The following is a 21,966-nucleotide window of genomic DNA, read 5'->3' as shown; positions in this document are numbered from 1 at the left end:
GCTTTTTCTCATTTTCCTTATGTTGTTCATCATTCGCCTGTGACAGCAGATGCATGTCAAAGTCCTGGTGAAGATATTCAACACAGAAGGCTTGCCTTGCATTATAGTTTCAGACAATGGTCCTCAGTTTGTGGCACAATCCTTCGAGTACCTGCATACACACAATGGCATTTGCCACATCACAGTGCCAGCTTTCCATCTGCAGTCGAATGGTGGGGCAGAATGCCTTGTCCAAACATTTAAGAAACAGATGTGTACATACACAGAAAATTTCCCAGCCAATAAGGCCCTCACATTTATCTTTTAAGCTCTTACAGAGCGACACCAATTGGTGCCAGCAATCCCACTGAGCTCCTGCATGCCTGTCAGCCACAGACACTACTCAACCTCTTGCTGCCAGGCAGGCATGTCCCAGTGGTACCAGTTTTGCCAACATCACAGTTGGCACACCACTCTATGCCACAGTATTTGGACAGTGCCCACCCCAGATTCAAGTCCTCATCCACTGCCAGCATCGTCGCCTCATCCTCACAGTTCGCACCAAAGATCGACTCGATGTATGCTATCGGAACCAGCTGCTCACTGAGATGGGCACAAGATCCCCTCCTCGGGCCCGATGCCCCATTCTTTGTCAGCCGTGGGCACTCTGGGTGTCGAATGGGCCTGGCTGTGCCCGTCTACCCTGACAGTGAGGGATTCGTCAGCACCGATGGCACAATTTGCTTCCTGTCGCCAGTGCCTCTCACTGGGCTGAGCAGGTAACACTGTCAGTAGGGATGGAAGCTGGGTCTCTTTCACCAGAAACTCTCCACTGCAGTCCATCATCATCGCTTTGTGTGCAAGGTTCCCTTGTCATAGACTCTGACATCCATATGGCTCCTGCCCCCTGCTGCCGGTCCTGTGCACTTTCATTTGTACTCGCTGGTCCTGGCAGATCGGGAACTTCTTGTGCCTTTGTCTCCCGCCCCTGGCACCACTACAGATGCCACAGATGTCTCTTCAGTCACAGCATTATAGACGGTGACACCTGGTCTTACACCCCACAAGGAAGGAGACGTGTAGTAACTCACCAATTATTACACCTACTGTTCATAGCATACACATAAGTAAGGTCACTATGACAAATGGAGTGCACACTGGCATTCAAACAGTGTGCCCACAACTACACGAAGTGGCCCCTAGAAGCAGTTTAGTCAAGGACCGCCGTCACCAGGTCTGCTGTGCAGCACTGCACAAGCGACACCTGATGTGGGTAGTGACTTTATGAGGGTCCAAGAAATTGTATCTCTTTCACAGCTTTGTTTCCTTGTGTTCCCAGTTAGAACACATACCATGTAACTTTTGTCAAGGATACGTATTACGAATACGAATTTGGCCATAAATAAATTCAGCTACTGTCACTGCTAATTCCTCAATGCAGAAACTACATATTAACTTTTTGCATTATAAATGGCCACTAATAAACTCACTTTCACAGTCTGGTACTCTGCACTGTGATGTGGCATGGTACTAATGTTTCGTCTGGCGACCTCACCATTTAATGGAACATTGCTGTCCCACGACACAATGTATCTTTGACATCCAATACCAATCTGTCTTTAGAACAGTGAGTTGCAGACCGTGATTACGCAATGTACACAAACAACATTTGTTGGCTGTTTGGAAACAGGGACCTACATGGTGCCCAGACTAGCGCATCTCACACTACAATTGCCTGCACCATTTTGAGGCTTCTCTTATTTTATTTCCTTTACTTTATTCCATTTTTGAACATTTGCTTTGCATTTCTTTGTCATTACAATTTTATGCTTAGCTACAGTTAAGAGTATTTGTTTCCTTTAACATCCATCTCTTATCCAAGAAAAATATAATTCCTCTATGCAAAACTGTTAGTGTGCACAATTATTTACTTGATATTTCTTGACAGCCACACATTTCACAAAACAAAGACAAATGTCTGCAGATTATGCCTTACAATATCACACAAAACAATTAAACAACATAGTTTTTGAGGGACACTCGAGTAACAAATACAATGGAGCCTGCTACTACTACTCCAAAAACACTCTCCTTCATCATGGATTTCCACAGGAACGCCCTATCCAAGTACCCATACAGCAGTTTTGTCTTTTACTGTGTTAATTTTGCATTTGTAAATGTTTCATTTTCTTTATGAAAGCAGTTGTTTTTCTTCATCTTTCCTGTTTCATCTTTCTTGTGAGTTCGTTAACCCTAGCAATATGAGTGCATTTTGCATAACATGTACTACCAAGAAGGGGTGGGGGGTTGCTTTATGCTAAAAAAATTCATTAACTGTCATTGACACAACATACTTTTCAAAGGCATGTAGATGTGTAAGAAAGGTCCTGAATCCGAAAATTTGAATATGCCATTTGCTGTTGAAAGTCATGCTCACCACTAATCCTTGAATTTTTGGGTTAAGTTTTTCTGAAAAATTTGAAATAGTTGTGGAATCTGGTATAAGAAATCATTAAAAGCAATAAACATTTTTTTTAAATTTTACAATATGAAGTAACAATATTATAAAAAGGAAAGTTGCTACTCACCATATAGCAGCGATGCTGAGTTGCATATAGCCAACTGAAGCCACACAGAGGCTGCAGTCATGTGTGAGTGAGTTGCGTGTGTGTGTGTGTGTGTGTGTGTGTGTGTGTGTGTGATCTATTTTCAACAAAGTACTTGTTGACTGAAAACTTTAACTGTAACAGTCTTTTTGTTGTGCCTATATGCAACTCAGCATTTCCACTATATGGTGAGTAGCAATTTCCTTTCCCTAACATTGTTACATTCCATCCTGGATTTTCCATTGTTTGATTTAAAATATATAGAAGATGGTTAGATTATGATACTGATATTGTGAGGTTAATGCTTTTTTTTTTTAAAAAAAAAAAAAATTTACGTCTCAGATCACTAAAGACTGCATCCAAACAAAAGAGATTCGCCCAATAACATGAACATCTTACAAATTACAGTACTTACCTGCATTATAGAACCCATTGCCAACAATGCCTTTGCTGAAGATGGGTTATGTGCTAAAGCGGAACCCAACTTCTCAAATGCTTTCTGATACTCCCTAAGTTTCATGTAAAGTAAACCAAGAGTTGTAGCAAGGTCAGAATTTTCTGGGTATATGCTGAAAAACAATTAACAATTTTTCAGCACATTAATTATATTGTTACAAGCAATGACAAAACATGTTTGCCAAGATTAAACATCACAGTTACAAAACATACTGAGGGTTTCTGAAATCTAAGTATCGATAACAGAATTCCCCATGACATTGTTTGATGAAAATTTTAATACAGGCACTCAGAAAACATAAATCACAACACTTAGATCTTGACTGAAATCATTATAAATGAAATAAATAACATTGGTGCTGGTCCTCTGTACTTTTCTGCCCTTCTCATTACAAAATTCAGTCATTTGTAATGGCATCTGAGAGGCTAGATAATAAAAGTACTGTACTCATATCTGCAAAACATTAGTATGTCACTAAGAACTCCTTCACAGCTAAATAAAAATAATAAAAGTACTGTACTCATATCTGCAAAACATTAGTATGTCACTAAGAACTCCTTCACAGCTAAATCCACTCACTTCCAGATAATCCAACTGCAGCATTAACTTTTAGGCAATTTATTTCATAATTGCATCGCCATCTGGTCCCAAGCTCAGAATGTGAAATGAGGAGCCAGTTTAGCTATTTTGAAAACTAAATATTTATTTCTGTACTTAATATAAGTAAAGAGGGGTTTGTTTGAGTTTCTTTGCTTTTTGAAAAATACATATTATGTTATATGACTACATTAAATTTGATGTTGAGGATTGATCAAGGAGGGTATTTTGCATGTTGTTCAAGAATAGCTACAAAGCTGATTGGCTAAAGCCAACTGGAGAGGAGAACAAATGTGCATTTTGGAAGCAGGAGACATTTGAATATGCTGTACAGATTCAGCTTAAGTAACATGACAACATACTTCTCAGTGCTCTAGTTGTTTTGCATTAAATATCCTAATATGAATTTTGCTGAGAAACTGAGTAGTTCAGAAACTAAGATCTGCTGTAAATGATGTTTCTAGAAGTTTTGGTACTTATAGTGCAAATTGTAATTTCTTCCAGTGAGCTAACATTCAACATGGCGTACTGTGTGTGTGTGTGTGTTTGTGTGTGTGTGTGTGTGTGTGTGTGTGTGTGTGTGTCGTCTTCAGTCCAAAGAGTGGTTTGATGCAGCTTTCCATGCTACTCTATCCTGTGCAAGCCTCTTCATCTCCGAGTAACTACTGCAATCTACATTCTTATGAATCTGCTTACTATATTCATCTCTTGGTATCCCTCCATAATTTTTACTCCCCCCCCCCCCACCTCCCCCTGCCCTCCAGTACTATACTGGTGATCCCTTGATGCCTCAGAATGTGTAATGCCAAACAATCCCCTCTTCTAAACAGGGCATGTAACAAATTTCTCTTCTCCCAAATTCTAATTAGTACCTCCTCATCAGTTATATATCCACCCATCTAATCTTCAGCATTCTTCTGTAGCACCACATTTTAAACGCTTCTATTCTCTTCTTGTCTAAGCTATTGATAGTCCATGTTCCTCTTCTGTACATGGCTACACTCCATACAAATACTTTCAGAAATGACTTCCTGACACTTAAATCTATACTTGATGTTAACAAATTTCTCTTCTTCAGAAAAGCTTTTCTTGTCATTGCCAGTCTACATTTTATATTCTCCCAACCTCAACTGTCATTAGTTATTTTGCTTACCAAACAGGAAAGCTCATCTCCTACTTTAAGTGTCTTGTTTCCTAATCTAATTCCCTCAGCATCACCTGATTTAATTCGACTACATTCCATTATCCTTGTTTTGCTTTTGTTGATGGTCATCTTATATCCTCTTTTCAAGACACTGTCTATTCTGTTTCTGCTGTTCCAAGTCCTTTGCTGTCTCTGACAAAATAATGTCAGCAGCAAACCACAAAGTTTTTATTTCTTCTTCTTGGACTTTAGTTCCCACTCCAAATTTTTCTTTTGTTTCCTTTACTGCTTGCCCAATAAATAGACTGAATAACATCAGGAATAGGTTATAACCCTGACTCACTCCATTCTCAACCATTGCTTCCCTTTCATGCCCCTCGACTGTTATAACTGCCATCTAGTTTCTGTACAAATTATAAACAGGATTTTGCTCCCTGTATTTTAACCCTGCCACCTTTAGAATTTGGAAGGGAGTACTCCAGTTAACATTGTCACAAGGTTTTTCTAAGCCTACGACTTCTATAAGCATAGGTTTTTCTTTTCTTAACCTAATTTCTATGAGAAGTTGTAAGGTCAGTATTGTATCATGTGTTCCTACATTTACCTTGAACCCAAACTGATCTTCCCTGAGGTCGGCTTGAACCAGTTTTTCGATTCTTCTGTCAAGGACTCATGTTAGTATTTTACAACAGTGAGTTATTGAACTGATAGTTTGGTAATTTTCACAACTGTCAGCTCCCGCTTGCTTTTAAACTGGAATTATTATATTCTTCTTGAAGTCAGAGAGTATTTCATCTTTCTCATACATCTTGCTCACCAGATGGAAGAGTTTTGTTATGGCTTGCTCTTCCAAGGCTATCAGTACCTCTAACGGAATGGTGTCTATGACTGGGGCCTTGTTTCAACTTAAGTCTTTCAGTGCTTTGTCAAATTCTTCACGCAGTATCATATCTCCTTTCTCATCTTCATCTACATCCTCTTCCATTTTCATAATTTCATAATATTGTCCTCAAGTACATCTCCCTTGTGTAGACTCTCTATATACTCCTTTCAACTTTCTGTTTTCCCTTCTTTGTTTAGGACCAGTTATCTGCTTAAGCTCTTGATATTCATACAGGTGGTTCTCTTTTCTCAAAGGTCTCTTTAGTTTTTCTGTAGGTAACACCTATTTTACCCCTAGTGCTATATGCTTCTACATCCTTACATTTGTCCTCTAGCCATTCCTGCTTAGCCATTTTGCACTTCCTGTCAATCTCATTTGTTACACGTTTGTATTCCCTTCTGCCTGATTCATTTTTGCATTTTCACATCTTCTCCTTTCATCAATTAAATTCAATATCTCTTCTGTTACCCAAGGATTTCTACTAGCTACCTTCTTTTTACCTATTTGATCCTCTGCTGCCTTCACTATTTCTTCTCTCAAAGCTACCCTTCTTCTTCTACTGTGTTCCTTTCTCCTGTTCTTGTAAATCATTCCCTAATGTTCCTTCTGAAACTCTCTGGTTCTTTCAGTTTATCCAGGTCCCATTTCCTTAAAACCCTGCCTTTTTGCAGTTCCTTCCGTTTTAATCTGCAGTTCGTAAAGGTCAGAGTCCACATCTGCCCCTGGAAATGTCATTATTTAAAACCTGGTTCCGAAATCTGTCTTACCATTATATAATCAATCTGAAACCTTCTGGTGTCTCCAGGTCTCTTCCACATATACAACCTTCTTTCATGATTCTTAAACAAAGTTTTAGCTATGATTAAATTATGTTCTATGCAAAATTCTACCAGGTAGCATCCTCTTTCATTCCTTTCCCACAGTCCATATTCACCTACTACTTTTCCTTCTCTTCCTTTTCCTACTATGAAATTTCAGTTCCCCCCCCCCCCCCCCCCCCATGACTATTAAATTTTTGTTTCCTTTAACTATCTGAATAATTTCTCTTATCTCATCATACATTTCCTCAATCTCTCCCCATCTGCAGAGCTAGCTGGCATATAAACTTGTGCTACTGAGGTGGATGTAGGCTTTGTGTCTGTCATGGCTACAATAATGCATTCACTATGCTGTTCATAATAGCTTATCTGTGTTCCTGTTTTTCTATTCATTATTAAACCTACTCCTGCATTACTCCTATTTGATTTTGTATTTATACCCTGTGTTCACCTGACCAAAAGTCCTGTTCCTCCTGCCACCAAACTTCACTAATTCCCACTATAACTAATTTTAACCTATCCATTTCCCTTTTTAAATACCGGTATTCTACCCTACCCGCCCAATTAAGGGATCTGATATTCCACACTCCGATCTGTAGAAAACCAGTTTTGTTTCTCCTGGTAACAACATCCTCCTGGGTAGTCCCCACCCAAAGATCCAAATGGAAGTCTATTTTATCTCCAGAATATTTGACCATACAGTAGAGCTGCATGCCCTCAGGAAAAATTACAGATGTGATTTCCCCTTGCTTTCAGCCATTTGCAGTACCAACACAGCAAGGCCATTTTGGTTGATGTTACAAGGCCAGATCAGTCAATCATCCAGACTGTCGCCCCTGCAACTACTGAAAAGGCTGCTGCCACTCTTCAGGAACCACACATTTGTCTGGCCTCTCTATAGATTACCCTCTGTTGTGGTTGCACGTGTGGTACGGCTATCTGTATCGCTGAGGCACGCAAGCCTCCCAACCAATGGCAAGGTCCATGATCCATTGGGAGGGGGGGGGGGGGGGGGTGTTTAATATACTAGCCAATCATATTGCAGAAACTTAAGATTACTGACTAGTGTTGAAGTGTGTAGCACTGGAAAAGCATACTACACTGAAGAATACTGTGTGGAATTTAAAGCTGTTTATTGACTGGTTAAAGTTATGGTCAATTGGACAACTGGCCATGAGTACCGTACTTACGCTGACTTCCAATTAGGAAATATGCTGTGTGAATGACATGAATAGTAAAACTTTGATCAAGTACCGTATGTTTTCACATCAGGGCAGACGTGGAAGTGGTATGTGTACTGCTAAAGTAGTACAAACTTTAACCAAGACCTTGCTTTATTTAGTAGCTTAAGTCGGACCAGATAGAATGAACTCTATTTCAGCTATGAGAGAATAAATTTTATGCACCCCATTGAAACATATAAGTGAATCCTTTCTTTTAAACTGCTTTTCCAGGCTGAACCATGTTATATGTTTCAGGGAAGGCAATAGTTCTGAAGAACTCAGTGAGATAAGTGAATTATTTCAGTTCAGGAAAAGGAATAAGATCACTGATCACTGTAGTGTTGTCTGCCACAGACACCAAGCTGAGTGTCTCAATTTGTAAAACATAAGTTGGCACCAGACATTCCTATTACCACCATTACAGGCAGCTATGCAGCAACCAAGGCTGCCAACCAATGGTCTCTCGAAGGACTCGTCCTCCTTGGCCATTGCAGGCAGCACCATAATAAAAATTAATAAGAGGCCATCACAAGCGATCATCAGTCCCCTTCAGCATGGTGTCTACTATGTATGTAAGTACTCAGCCTCTCTCTTAGTGATTAGTGCATTATGGCTTGGCTATGGACCTGGAATCTTCTAGATACTCAGTTTGGATCTGTCTGCATTTGTGGATCTGTCTGCATTTGTGTTCAGCAACTCCTTGAGTTAAGTAAATGATTTTTACTTATCATATTTTACAGACCATAAGACGCACTTTTTTCTTTAGAAAATTGCCACCAAAATTCAGGTGCATCTTATGCTTGAAATTAATATAAAAATGTCCAGTGTTTCATGTAAAATTCCTGTCAGTCTTACAAGGACCATATACTCGATGCCACAGGAAACCTATCTCAATCTGGCAACATTGGATTCAACTGACAGCAACAGTAAACCAATGTCATCAACACAAGTTGCAGGGATTCACAAGCTTGCTAACACCATCTCCTCCCGCCCCGCTGTCACAAACCCAGAACACTGTCTACCCTATAATGCGTCATTGCAGTCTACGGTGCCAGTGAATTTGAATTGAAAGTGGTTTGTGTTATCAGTAACACTACAATATTTTTGTTAGTAGCTAGTTTTGTAATGGAAAAAAATAAATGGTATTCATATGATGCAGGCTATAAATTGAAAGTAATAGCATATGTAGAAGAACTTGGAAACAGATCAGCTGAGGGACAATTTGGTCCTCCACCAACAGGAAAAACTATTCACAATTTGGCAGGCTAGGAAAAAAAAAGAAGAAGAAGAAAGGAGGAAGACTAAATGTACAAATAGAGGACTGAATGCAAAATGGCCAAAACTAGGTGACACATTGACATGGATTCAAGGACTCTGTCTATATGGCATTGGAATTAATACAGAAATGATTTAAATACATGTTTATAAGCTAGCACCATAATGGAACTTAACACGCTGTAATGGTGGAGTTGGTTGGTGTTACAGGTTTATGAAGTGTCATGGACTTAGCATGTGAACAAAAACCCAAATATCTCAGAAAATGCCACAAGAGTATGAAGAGAAAATATTATCTTTCCATCTCTTTATCATTCAACATCGAAAGAAAACCAGTTATGGAACTAAGCCAAACAGCGAAGGTGAACGAAACTCCTCTGACGTTTGATGTGACTATGTAGACTTTCCCATTGTTTTTTTTTTTTTTGGTCATCAGTCTACTGACTGGTCTGATGCGGCCCGCCACGAATTCCTTTCCTGTGCTAACCTCTTCATCTCAGAGTAGCACTTGCAACCTACGTCCTCAATTATTTGCTTGACGTATTCCAATCTCTGTCTTCCTCTACAGCTCCCTCTAAAACCATGGAAGCAATTCCCTCATGTCTTAGCAGATGTCCTATCATCCTGTCCCTTCTCCTTATCAGTGTTTTCCACACATTCCTTTCCTCTCCGATTCTGCATAGAACCTCCTCATTCCTTACCTTATCAGTCCACTTAATTTTCAACATTCGTCTATAGCACCACATCCCAAATGCTTCTATTCTCTTCTGTTCCGGTTTTCCCACAGTTCATGTTTCACTACCATACAATGCTGTACTCCAGACGTACATTCTCAGAAATTTCTTCCTCAAATTAAGGCCGGTATTTGATATTAGTAGACTTCTCTTGGCCAGAAATGCTTTTTTTGCCATAGCGAGTCTGCTTTTGATGTCCTCCTTGCTCCATCCGTTATTGGTTATTTTACTGCCTAGGTAGCAGAATTCCTTAACTTCATTGACTTCGTGACCATCAATCCTGATGTTAAGTTTCTCGCTGTTCTCATTTCTACTACTTCTCATTACCTTCGTCTTTCTCCGATTTACTCTCAAACCATACTGTGTACTCATTAGACTGTTCATTCCATTCAGCAGATCATTTAATTCTTCTTCACTTTCACTCAGGATAGCAATGTCATCAGCGAATCGTATCATTGATATCCTTTCACCTTGTATTTTAATTCCACTCCTGAACCTTTCTTTTATTTCCATCATTACTTCCTCGATGTACAGATTGAAGAGTAGGGGCGAAAGGCTACAGCCTTGTCTTACACCCTTCTTAAAGAGCACTTCGTTCTTGATCGTCCACTCTTATTATTCCCTCTTGGTTGTTGTACATATTGTATATGACCCATCTCTCCCTATAGCTTACCCCTACTTTTTTCAGAATCTCGAACAGCTTGCACCATTTTATATTGTCGAACGCTTTTTCCAGGTCAACAAACCCTATGAACGTGTCTTGATTTTTCTTTAGCCTTGCTTCCATTATTAGCCGTAACGTCAGAATTGCCTCTCTCGTCCCTTTACTTTTCCTAAAGCCAAACTGATCGTCATCTAGCGCATTCTCAATTTTCTTTTCCATTCTTCTGTATATTATTCTTGTAAGCAGCTTCGATGCATGAGCTGTTAAGCTGATTGTGCGATAAGTCTCGCAATTGTCAGCTCTTGCCGTCTTCGGAATTGTGTGGATGATGCTTTTCCGAAAGTCAGATGGTATGTCTTTTTCGATGTCTTCACATTTTTCCTGCAGCCATTTCGTCTTAGCTTCCCTGCACTTCCTATTTATTTCATTCCTCAGCGACTTGTATTTCTGTATTCCTGATTTTCCCGGAACATGTTTGTACTTCCTCCTACACACCAACGTGAATAGTCATTTTGTTGCCACTTCCCCCAATGATTTTAGTAATTCTGATGGAATGTTATCTATCCCTTCTGCCTTATTTGACTGTAAGTCCTCCAAAGCTCTTTTAAATTCCGATTCTAATACTGGATCCCCTATCTCTTCTAAATCGACTCCTGTCTCTTCTTCTATCACATCAGACAAATCTTCACCCTCATAGAGGCTTTCAATGTATTCTTTCCACCTTTCTGTTCTCTCCTCTGCATTTAACAGTGGAATTCCTGTTGCACTCTTAATGTTACCACCATTGCTTTTAATGTCACCAAAGGTTGTTTTGACTTTCCTGTATGCTGAGTCTGTCCTTCCAACAATCATATCTTTTTCGATGTCTTCACATTTTTCCTGCAGCAATTTCGTCTTAGCTTCCCTGCACTTCCTATTTATTTCATTCCTCAGCGACTTGTATTTCTGTATTCCGGATTTTCCCGGAACATGTTTGTACTTCCTCCTTTCATCAATCAACTGAAGTATTTCTTCTGTTACCCATGGTTTCTTTGCAGCTACCTTCTTTGTACCTATGTTTTCCTTCCCAACTTCTGCGATGGCCCTTTTTAGAGATGTCCATTCCTCTTCAACTGTACTGCCTACTGCGCTATTCCTTATTGCTGTTTCTATAGCGTTAGAGAACTTCAAACGTATCTCGTCATTCCTTAGTACTTCCGTATCCCACTTCTTTGCGTATTGATTCTTCCTGACTAATGTCTTGAACTTCAGCCTACTCTTCATCACTACTATATTGTGATCAGAGTCTATATCTGCTCCTGGGTACACCTTACAATCCAGTATCTGATTTCGGAATCTCTGGCTGACCATGATGTAATCTAATTGAAATCTTCCCGTATCTCCCGATCTTTTCCAAGTATACCTCCTCCTCTTGTGATTCTTGAACAGGGTATTCGCTATTACTAGCCCATATTCTCCTGTAACCTTTTCTTCTACTCCTTCCCCTACAACTGCATTCCAGTCGCCCATGACTATTAGATTTTCGTCCCCCTTTACATACTGCATTACCCTTTCAATATCCTCATACACTTTCTCTATCTGTTCATCTTCAGCTTGCGACGTCAGCATGTATACCTGAACTATCGTTGTCGGTGTTGGTCTGCTGTCGATTCCGATTAGAACAACCAGGTCACTGAACTGTTCACAGTAACACACACTCTGCCCTACCTGCCTATTCATAACAAATCCTACACCTGTTATACCATTTTCTGCTGTTGTTGATATTACCCAATACTCATCTGACCAGAAATCCTTGTCTTCCTTCCACTTCACTTCACTGACCCCTACTATATCTAGATTGACCCTTTGCATTTCCCTTTTCAGATTCTCTAGTTTCCCTACCACGTTCAAGCTTCTGACATTCCACGCCCTGACTCGTAGAACGTTATCCTTTCATTGATTATTCAATCTTTTTCTCATGGGAACCTCCCCCTTGGCAGTCGCCTCCCGGAGATCCGAATGGGGGACTATTCCGGAATCTTTTGCCAATGGAGAGATCATCATGACACTTCTTCAATTACAGGCCACATGTCCTGTGGATACACGTTATGTGTCTTTTAATGCAGTGGTTTCCATTGCCTTCTGCATCCTCATGTCGTTGATCATTGCTGATTCTTCCGCCTTTAGGGGCAATTTCCCACCCCTAGGACAAGAGAGTGCCCTGAACCTCTATGCGCTCCTCCGCCCTCTTTGACAAGGCGGTTGGCAGAATGAGGCTGACTTCTTATGCCGGAAGTCTTCCGCCGCCAATGCTGATTATTTATCAAAATTTAGGCAGTGGCGGGGATCGAACCCGCGACCGAAGACGTTTTCATTATGAATCAAAGACGCTACCCCTAGACCACGGGTCCAGTTCATTTGAAGGTGCAAAACAGTATGCATGATAAACAGAGGAAAACCGTTCAAGTGGGGCGAAACTAATTTTGTTGTGGCATGTAATATCAGAAAAGAGAATAGGCTGTGAGGGGAAAGTGAGTCCTTCAAGAAATGCTTCGTTTTATGTGGGCAAAATTATCTGTTCAGATAACAAGATAGTTTCTGAAGTGTCAACTTATCCGGAATGATACATTCAAATATAGGCCTCATGGTAAATTGTAGAAGTGGGAGGCAAGAGGTATAAAACCACTTTCAAAAAAAGTACTGCCATGAATATTTGTAAAATTTCTTGCGAATATCTCATAAGAAACTAAAAGAAGAGATCAAGAAGACAGTTCTAATTAAAGAAAGATAGACTTTGTTATTGTGAAATACAGTTGTCAGCCCATATAAAGGATGTTTCAGGAGAGGTGGTAGCATAAATTAATTTGAATAAAACATTCCACATAACAATACCAAACTTTTATTGGTTACAGAGACACAGCTGCTTACAGAGATAAATTTCATTTTGTGTGTTTGTACTGCATTTGCTACGGGTTTACTCATTTTTGTCCTGAAGTTCTAGTTGTGAAGTTGTGCTTGTGTTTATCTAACTGAATTTTTCAATCTGTGATGATGATTTGTTAGCCAATTCTGCTATACCATTTACGAATACTGAAAACATTTACAGATGCAGAGTACACCGATACAGTGTTTACATACGGATTTTGTACTGGAAACGCTGCTGCTGTTTGTAGAGAATATGGTAAATGATTGTCTAACCGCAAAGTATCAGATTCAAGAGTGTTTACTTGTATTTTCACTCAACTGTGACAGATTGATGCACAACCTTGCATCATGTTTTATCTGAGAGTTCAAATGAACAAATCATTGACAACGCATAAGACATTATTTAGTTGGTAGAACATAGTCCTTCAACAAGCATGTGTAGAATTTCTACACATATAAAAGAATATAGTGGACATTATGTATGTGGGGTGTCCACCCATATCATTTTCAGTGTATTCAGTACCTTTGAGAGTGAGAAGGTATACAATTGGAATTTTGTCACTGGCTAGTTGCAAATGGTTGAATAGCCCAATTAATACTGTTTGCTCTTTCATCCATGATGGTATCAATTACACTAACTCAAATCTGTGGTCCGAAAAAAACTCAAATGCTTTTGGGTACGCCTTTTCTACGAACACTTCTCTGTAAATGTGTTATGTGTGATGATAAGCAACCTGTAGATTGGACTTGATGTGTTATCTCATCACCTTACAGGGTCCTGTTACCCAGACTTACTTGAAAATGAGCTTCCATCATTATTGGAAGATGACATTGTGTCAACTGCTGGGGGGTGATCTGACATGTTTCATTATTCTGAAATATCAGAGATGACGAGATTGGTTGTTACAAGCGATCTTGGTGTACCTGGTATTCTAGAATAATATACTTATTGGAAGGAGTTCGTTCAACTGGGAGGATGGGTATGTTCTTCCAGCATATAGGTCTCTGTATGTTCTAGTTGTAAGGTGACAGATCATGTAAACCTAACATTCCCCGGAAGATTAACTGTCAGTAATGGTCACTTCTCTTGAAGACCAAGGTCCCTGGACTTCACCCCTTTACAGTTTTTGTTGTGTTATCAAATGACACCACTCGTGCACTGGCTGTCAGATGCTTGCCAGCATAAACAATAATATCTGTGGACACTGAGTGGTGGTGCCAGCATGGCAGTATATGCAAATCTGGTGCCACGCTTCCCCTCTCTGGGAAGACTACACTACACAATGCCCTCTCCAGCACTCACATAAAGGACGTCAACAGCAGTGCTCAGAGGTGAGTTCGTTAGTGCAGATCGTCTCCTCAGTTCGACAGCTCGGCTTCACTGGACAGAGGCTGTCGATGTCATAGCTAGTTAGGTCCACAAGAACCAGAGCAGCTAGAAAGATAGTTTAGTACTGAGCTGACAAAAGACTTTATTCAGGGACTGGAAATGCATGTTGTGTTCCACATGACTGCTTCTCAAAAGATAAGTAAATGTGTTTGATAACTGTAATGATATTATGAAAAGGATAGTTGTTACTCACCATATAGCGGAGGTGCTGAGTCGCAGAAATGCACATCAAAAAGACTGTCAGAATGTTAGTTTTCAGCCGACAAGGCCTTGGTCAAAAATAGACAAAAAACACACACACTTATGCAAACACAACTTACACACATGTGACCACAGTCTCAGGCAGCTGCAGCCATGGAGCCAGACTGCAAGCAGCAGTGCATTATGGGAGAGGCAACTGTGTAGGAGCAAGGAAGGCTGGGAAGGGGAGGGGGAGAGATGGCTGAGTAGAGGTGGGGGACAGCAAAGTGCTGCTGGGAGCGTGCAGGGATGAGGTGGAAACTAGGGCAGCTAAATGCAATTGGGAGGTTAGATGGTGAGTGAGGGAGGGGGGGGGGGGGCGTAGTGAAAAAGAAGAGAAGTAAAAAGACTGGGTGCATTGATGGAATAGAGAGCTGTGTAGCAGTGGAGAGGGAACAGGGAAGGGGGCTAGATGGGTAAGAACAATGGCTAACAAAGACTGAGGCCAGGAGGGTTACAGGAACACAGGATATACCACAGGGAGAGTTCTCATGTGCGCAGTTCAGAAAAGTGGTCCTCGTGGGAAGGATTCAGATGGCACAGGCTGTGAAGAAGTCACTGAAATGAAGGTCATGTTGGGCGGTGTGCTCAGCAACAGGGTGGTACAATTGTTTCTTGGTCACAGCTTGTCAGTGGCCATTCACACAGACAGATAGCTTGTTGGTTGTCATGCCCACATAGGGTGCAGCACGGTGGTTGCAGCTTAGCTTGTAGATCACATGACTGGTTTCACAGGTAGCCCAGACTTTCATGGGATAGGTAATGTTTGTGACCGGACTGGAATAGGTGGTGGTGGGAGGATGTATGGAACAGGTCTTGCATCTAGGCCTATTACAGGGATATGAGCCATGAGGCAAGGGGTTGGGAGCAGGGGTTGTGTAGGGATGGACGAGGACATTGTGTAGGTTCGGCAGGCGGTGGAATACCACTGTGGCAGGGGTCGGAAGGATAGTGGGTAAGACATTTCTCATTTCAGGGCACAACAAGAAATAGTCAAAACCCTGGTGGGGAATGTAATTCAGTTGCTCCAGACCTGGGTGGTACCGAGTCACAAGGGGAATGCTCCTCTGTAGCCAAATGGTGGGACTTTGGGAGGTGTTGGCTAACTGGAAAACTAATGCACGGAAGATTGTAGAAGGTTGGGAGGGTAATTACAATCTGTAAAGGCCTCAAGTGAGACCCTTGATTTATTTAGAGAGGGACCGCTCGTTACTACAGATGTGATGGCCATGGGTGTGTAGGCTGTATGGAGTGGGAGGCAGCTGTCAAAGTGGAGAGACTGCTGGTAGTTGGTAGGTTTGATACGGACAGAGGTACCGATATAGCCATCTTTGAGATGGGGATCAACATTGAGGAAGGTGACTTCGAGGGTTGAGTAGGACCAGGTGAAATGAATGGGGAAGAAGAGGTTGAGGTTCTGGAGGACTGTAGATAGGGCATCCTTACCCTCATCCAGATGCTGGGTGTTTAGGAAAGATTCCTCTAGATGGCCATGAATAGGTTGGCGCAAGATGGTGCCATATGGAAGCCCATGGTCATAACCCAGATTTGTTTGTAGGTAGTGTCTTCAAAGGAGAGGTAATTGTGGGTGAGAATATAGTTGGTCATGGTGACTACAAAGGAGCTGGTGAGTGGTGAATTTGGTATTCATCAGGCATTTGGAAAAGTAGAGTTCAATAGTTGTAAGGCCATTGGCATTAGGAGTGTTAGTGTAAATGGAGGCCTCACAATAGTGATGATGAGGGCACCGTGTGGTAAAGGAACAGAAACTGTGGAGAGTTGGAGGAGGAAATGGTTGATATCTTTTATATAGCAAGATAGGTTGTGGATAATAGGCTGAAGGTGTTGTCTACAAGAGCAGAGATTCTCTCAGTGGGGGCACAGTGACTGGCCATAATGGGATGTCCCGGACGGCTGGGTTTATAGACTTTAGGAAGCATGTAGGAGGTAAGCAGGGAATAGCAGGGGTGAGGAGAGAGATGGACTCTGGGGAGAGGTTCTGGGATGGGCCTAAGGATTTGAGGAGAGACTGGAGATCCTGCTGGATTTCTGGGATGGGATCACTGTGGCAGGGATTGTAGGTGGATGAATCTGACAGGTGATGAAGTCCTTCTGCCAGGAAATCCTTGTGGTCGAATCACCAGTGGTGGAGCCTTTGTCATCAGGTAGGATTATAAGGTCAGGATCAGTTTTTAGGTGGTGGATTGTGGCTCTTTTTGTGGATGTAAGTTTAGTTTGCATGTTGAGGAATCTGGGGGATTGAATTGATTACTCAGTTATAGCACCATCTACTTATACTGATCAGCCAGAACATTACGACCACCAACCTACTAGCGACATAAACCCACCCAGGTGATAGCAGCACCATCTGGCGAGGAATGAATGCTAGTCAGACACACGCACAGTGCACGTAGTATCAGTGAGCATGCTGTCTGTGTGTAGAAAGGGGAAAGCACGCAATCTATCTGAGTTTGACCGAGGACAGATTGTGATGGCCTAGAGGCTTGGCAGAGCATTTCTGGAACTGTAGGACTTGTCAGGTGTCCGAGGAATGCTGTGGTGAGTGTCTTAATTAGTACAAACCACCACCTCATAAGTTAGTTAGTTTGTTTGTTTCATGTTCGATGGACTATTTGTAAAGTGAATTGTAATGCTGTAGAATAAGTCAGTTTACACTCACATTACACATTCATTTGCAGATATGGCTACATGCTTACTATTTACAAAATTTTTTAAGATACAGATGTTCATTAGTAATTTATACCCACCAAATTTTACATGTTTACCATTCTCCCTGTATCATACTTAGTTATAAACAACAAGAAATGCTTACCTGCATGCTGCATTATATACATTAACTGCAGCACCAATATCGTTCTCAAGCAGGTATATTTTTGCAAGTGCTACGTAGGAACATTCTTGGCGGCTCAAATCAATGGCCTTCGAAATGCATTCTTTTGCTTTAACCCTTTCATTTAGGTGCAGGAGACACATGCCTACATGAAACATAAGAATTAAGGTTGTTGCTATTCTACACATTACTTTCTATGACAGATTAAACAAAACATGTCTTTTAAACAGTAATATCTTGCCAGCAGAACATGTTTAAAAATAAACAAATAAAATGGAAAAAATTCAATAAATCCATCTTCTGGAAAGAACACAGTGTAGAACTAGTCTCGCAAGTCACACATTCAACTGGAAAAGCAAAACTCATACAAAAAATCCACCAAAATACACAAACACAAACTTATAAAATAGAATGATTTAGTAAATTTAAATCATCATCATCATCATCATTTAAGACTGACTATGCCTTTCAGCGTTCAGTCTGGAGCATAGTCCCCCTTATAAAATTCCTCCATGATCCCCTATTCAGTGCTAACATTGGTGCCTCTTCTGACATTAAGCCTATTACTTCAAAATCATTCTTAACCGAATCCAGGTACCTTCTCCTTGGTCTACCCCGACTCCTCCTACCCTCTACTGCTGCACCCATGAGTCTCTTGGGTAACCTTCCTTCTCCCATGTGTGTAACATGACCCCACCATCTAAGCCTGTTCGCCCTGACTGCTAAATCTATAGAGTTCATTCCCAGTTTTTCTTTGATTTCCTCATTGTGGACACCCTCCTGCCATTGTTCCCATCTACTAGTACCTGCAATCATCCTAGCTACTTTCATATCCGTAACCTCAACCTTATTCATAAGGTAACCTGAATCCACCCAGCTTTTGCTACCATGCAACGAAGTTGGTCGAAAGACAGAACGGTGCACAGATAACTTAGTCTTGGTACTGACTTCCTTCTTGCAGAAGAGAGTAGATCGTAGCTGAGCGCTCACTGCATTAGCTTTGCTACGCCTCTCTTCCAGTTCTTTCACTATGTTGCCATCCTGTGAGAATATGCATCCTAAATACTTGAAACTGTCCACCTGTTCTAACTTTGTTCCTCCTATTTAGCACTCGATCCGTTTATATCTCCTTCCCACTGACATTACTTTCATTTTGGAGATGCCAATCTTCATACCATAGTCCTTAAATTTCTGGTCTAGCTCTGAAATATTACTTTGCAAACTTTCAATCGAATCTGCCATCACAATTAAGTCATCTGCATATGCGAGACTGCTTATTTTGTGTCCACATATCTTAATCTCACTCAGCCAGTCTACTGTTTTCAACATATGATCCATAAATAATATGAACAACAGTGGAGACAGATTGCAGCCTTGTCTTACCCCTGAAACTACTCTGAACCATGAACTCAGTTTACCGTCAACTCTAACTGCTGCCTGACTATCTATGTAAAGACCTTTAATTGCTTGCAAAAGTTTGCCTACTATTCCATAATCTCGTAGAACAGACAATAACTTCCTCCTAGGAACCTAGTCATATGCCTTTTCTAGATCTATGAAGCATAGATACAATTCCCTGTTCCACTCGTAACACTTCTCCATTATTTGCCGTAAGCTAAAGATCTGATCCTGACAACCTCTAAGAGACCTAAACCCACATTGATTTTCATCCAATTTGTCCTCAACTAACACTTGCACTTTCCTTTCAACAATACCTGAGAAGATTTTACCCACAACGCTGATTAAAGAGATACCTCTGTAGTTGTTACAATCTTTTCTGTTTCCATGTTTAAAGATTGGTGTGATTACTGCTTTCGCCCAGTCTGATGGAACCTGTCCCGACACCCACGCCATTTTAATTATCCTGTGTAGCCATTTAAGACCTGACATTCCACTGTATTTGATGAGTTCTGACTTAATTTCATCCAACCCAGCCGCTTTATTGCAGTGCAATCTATTAACCATTTTCTCCACTTCCTCAAGTGTGATCCTATTTCCATCATCATTTGTAATATCTTGGACAAAACATACAGCAGAATGGACTAGAAAAATTTGCAATAGGTGTAAGAGCTAACAAAGTGGGAAGAGTATACTATATTACTTGACAAAAAATATCTCGCACAAAACATGCATATCCAGAAAAACAAAACTAAAACACTATACCACAGCAGTAAGACCAGCATATTTAAGTGCATGTAAATGCTAAGGATGAACTATAAGCTGGACAGAATAGAAATACTTGAAAGCTGGATTACTAGAAAAATAGTGGCTTCCACACAAACTATAAATGGTTGGAAAATGTAACAAGGAGAGCTATGAAAATATCAGAAGCAATGGCAAAGCAAAGATAAATCTTCATTGGGTACCTCTACCGAATGAATGAGAACAGGCTAACAACATAAATATTTCACGTCAAGTTGCAGGAACACATAATGAAAAGACTGTCACACATTGAACTTGTGACCAAAGCCTTCATCAGAAATGAAAATACACACACATTCGGAAGTGGGGTGGGGAAGGGATAGGGACAGCAGAGTACAGGTGGGGGAGAGAAGAATGCTGTCTGGTGAAGCGTGTAGGGACTACGGTAGATGGCAGCAGGACAAGGCTAGCAAGCACAGTGTTGGGAGACTGTGGGGGGTCAGATATGGAGAGCATAAAACCAGAGGAGCAGAGAAGGGGATAAGACCAGTTGGTGCATTGGCAGGTAGCAGCACACAATGAGGGTGAGGGGATGTGAACTGGGAGGAGATGATAGGACAGAGGGGTTGGAAACTGTTGGGTGGAGGATGTGGAGATAGTAGGTTACTGTAAGTTGAAAAACTGTTAATTTTGGGAGTGGAGAACGTGTTGTAAGGATAACTCCCATCTGTGAAGTCCATAAAAGCTAGTGGTGAAGTGGAGGATACAGATGGCACAGGTTGTGAAGCAGCAATTGAAATCAAGCATGTTATGTTCAGGTGCATGTTGTGCCACAGGGTGGCCCACTTTGCTGGTAGCCACAGTTTGTCACTGGCCATTCTTCCTGGTGTAGTCACACAAACACAAAAAGCTGTGCAATGATTGCGGCAGAGCTGGTATATGACATGACTGCTTTTACAGGTCGCCCAGGCTCTGATGGCGTAGAATAAGCCCATGGCAGGACTCGAATAAGAAGTGCTGGGTGGTTGGATCAGCCAGGTCTTGCAACTGGGTCTTCTACATATTTATGATCCCTGTGGCAAGGGATTGGGATTGAGAGTGGCACAGGGATGGACTAGGGTGTTGTGGAGTTGGGAAGGAAGTCCCTCAAATCAGCGCATGATGACAGACAATCAGTGCCCTTATGTAAGATGTGGTTCAGATGTTCCAGTTTGGGGTGGTATTGGGTGACGAAGGGGGCACTCCTTTCAGGGTGTATACACAGACAAGGAAAAAAAAATTCCCAGATTTACCAGTTAAAAATACACTTTCTCCTGGGTGAAAATACACTTTTTCCCTGGTAAGTGACAGTATACTTTTCCTCAGAACTGTAAAACACATCAATCCTTTGAATGGTTATGGTTTTATACACCGGCGTAGAATTTCCTGGAACTTTAGAAAATGAAACTCGGGAAAAAAACACGTTTGGAAAGATCTTTGAAGGACAGCAACAGGTACACTGCATATTTTCATATTACGAAAGTATATATTCAAATTCCACCAAACACCGCATGTTACTTTCCAAAGCATTGAAATCGAGATTGTGATGTGCTTTTGTAAGCCAGCCATAGCTCATGTCACGTGATCTCGCCAGCTGATGACATAAGATATTCAGAGCATAGGACACAAGATGTAGTCAGCCAATAGCAACATCACTGTTAAGTAGTGTGAACACACAAATAGGAAAAGTTAATGGTTTAAATTAATATACATAGTGTTGTTACAGGAACAGAAAAGTTTTCACATATAACATTGGTTTCAAAAATTAATAAGCTGCAAGAGAAGCTAAGCTTTCACACATGTTGATTTATTATTATTATTATTTTTTTTTTTATTTTTTTTTTTTCCCACTTCAAGACATATCACAGAAACATGCCAGTTAAATTTTTAACAACAACATAAATGTCTAACCTTTTGGGTTTGAAATTTTAAATGAGAGTCAAATACTCTATGATTTGAAAACTTCATCGCACGTTCCTGCACATTGTTCACCTTGCAGGAAAGGTAATTTACTTTAAGT

The 21,966-nt window shown here is 40.9% G+C and overlaps 1 protein-coding gene across 3 annotated transcripts in view; it reads right to left on the bottom strand.

Moving 5' to 3' along the window:
- LOC124615942 (Bardet-Biedl syndrome 4 protein) overlaps positions 1-21,966 on the bottom strand; it is a 127,804-nt gene that overhangs the window by 81,652 nt on the left and 24,186 nt on the right. For all 3 annotated transcript variants that reach the window (XR_006979821.1, XM_047144137.1, XM_047144138.1), the window contains exons 5-6: positions 17,748-17,910; positions 3,001-3,154 (exon numbers count right to left, since the gene is read on the bottom strand). Coding sequence is in view for 2 of the 3 variants with exons in the window: in XM_047144137.1 (XP_047000093.1) it covers positions 3,001-3,154; positions 17,748-17,910 (317 nt within the window). In the remaining variant the exon portion in view is untranslated. The remainder of the gene's footprint in view (positions 1-3,000; positions 3,155-17,747; positions 17,911-21,966) is intronic.

This window comes from Schistocerca americana, chromosome 5 (assembly GCF_021461395.2).
Source record: "Schistocerca americana isolate TAMUIC-IGC-003095 chromosome 5, iqSchAmer2.1, whole genome shotgun sequence".
In the NCBI taxonomy this organism is placed as follows: Eukaryota; Metazoa; Arthropoda; class Insecta; order Orthoptera; family Acrididae; genus Schistocerca; species Schistocerca americana.
Note: the sequence above shows the minus strand (reverse complement) of the source record. Positions and strands in the feature narration are given on the sequence as shown.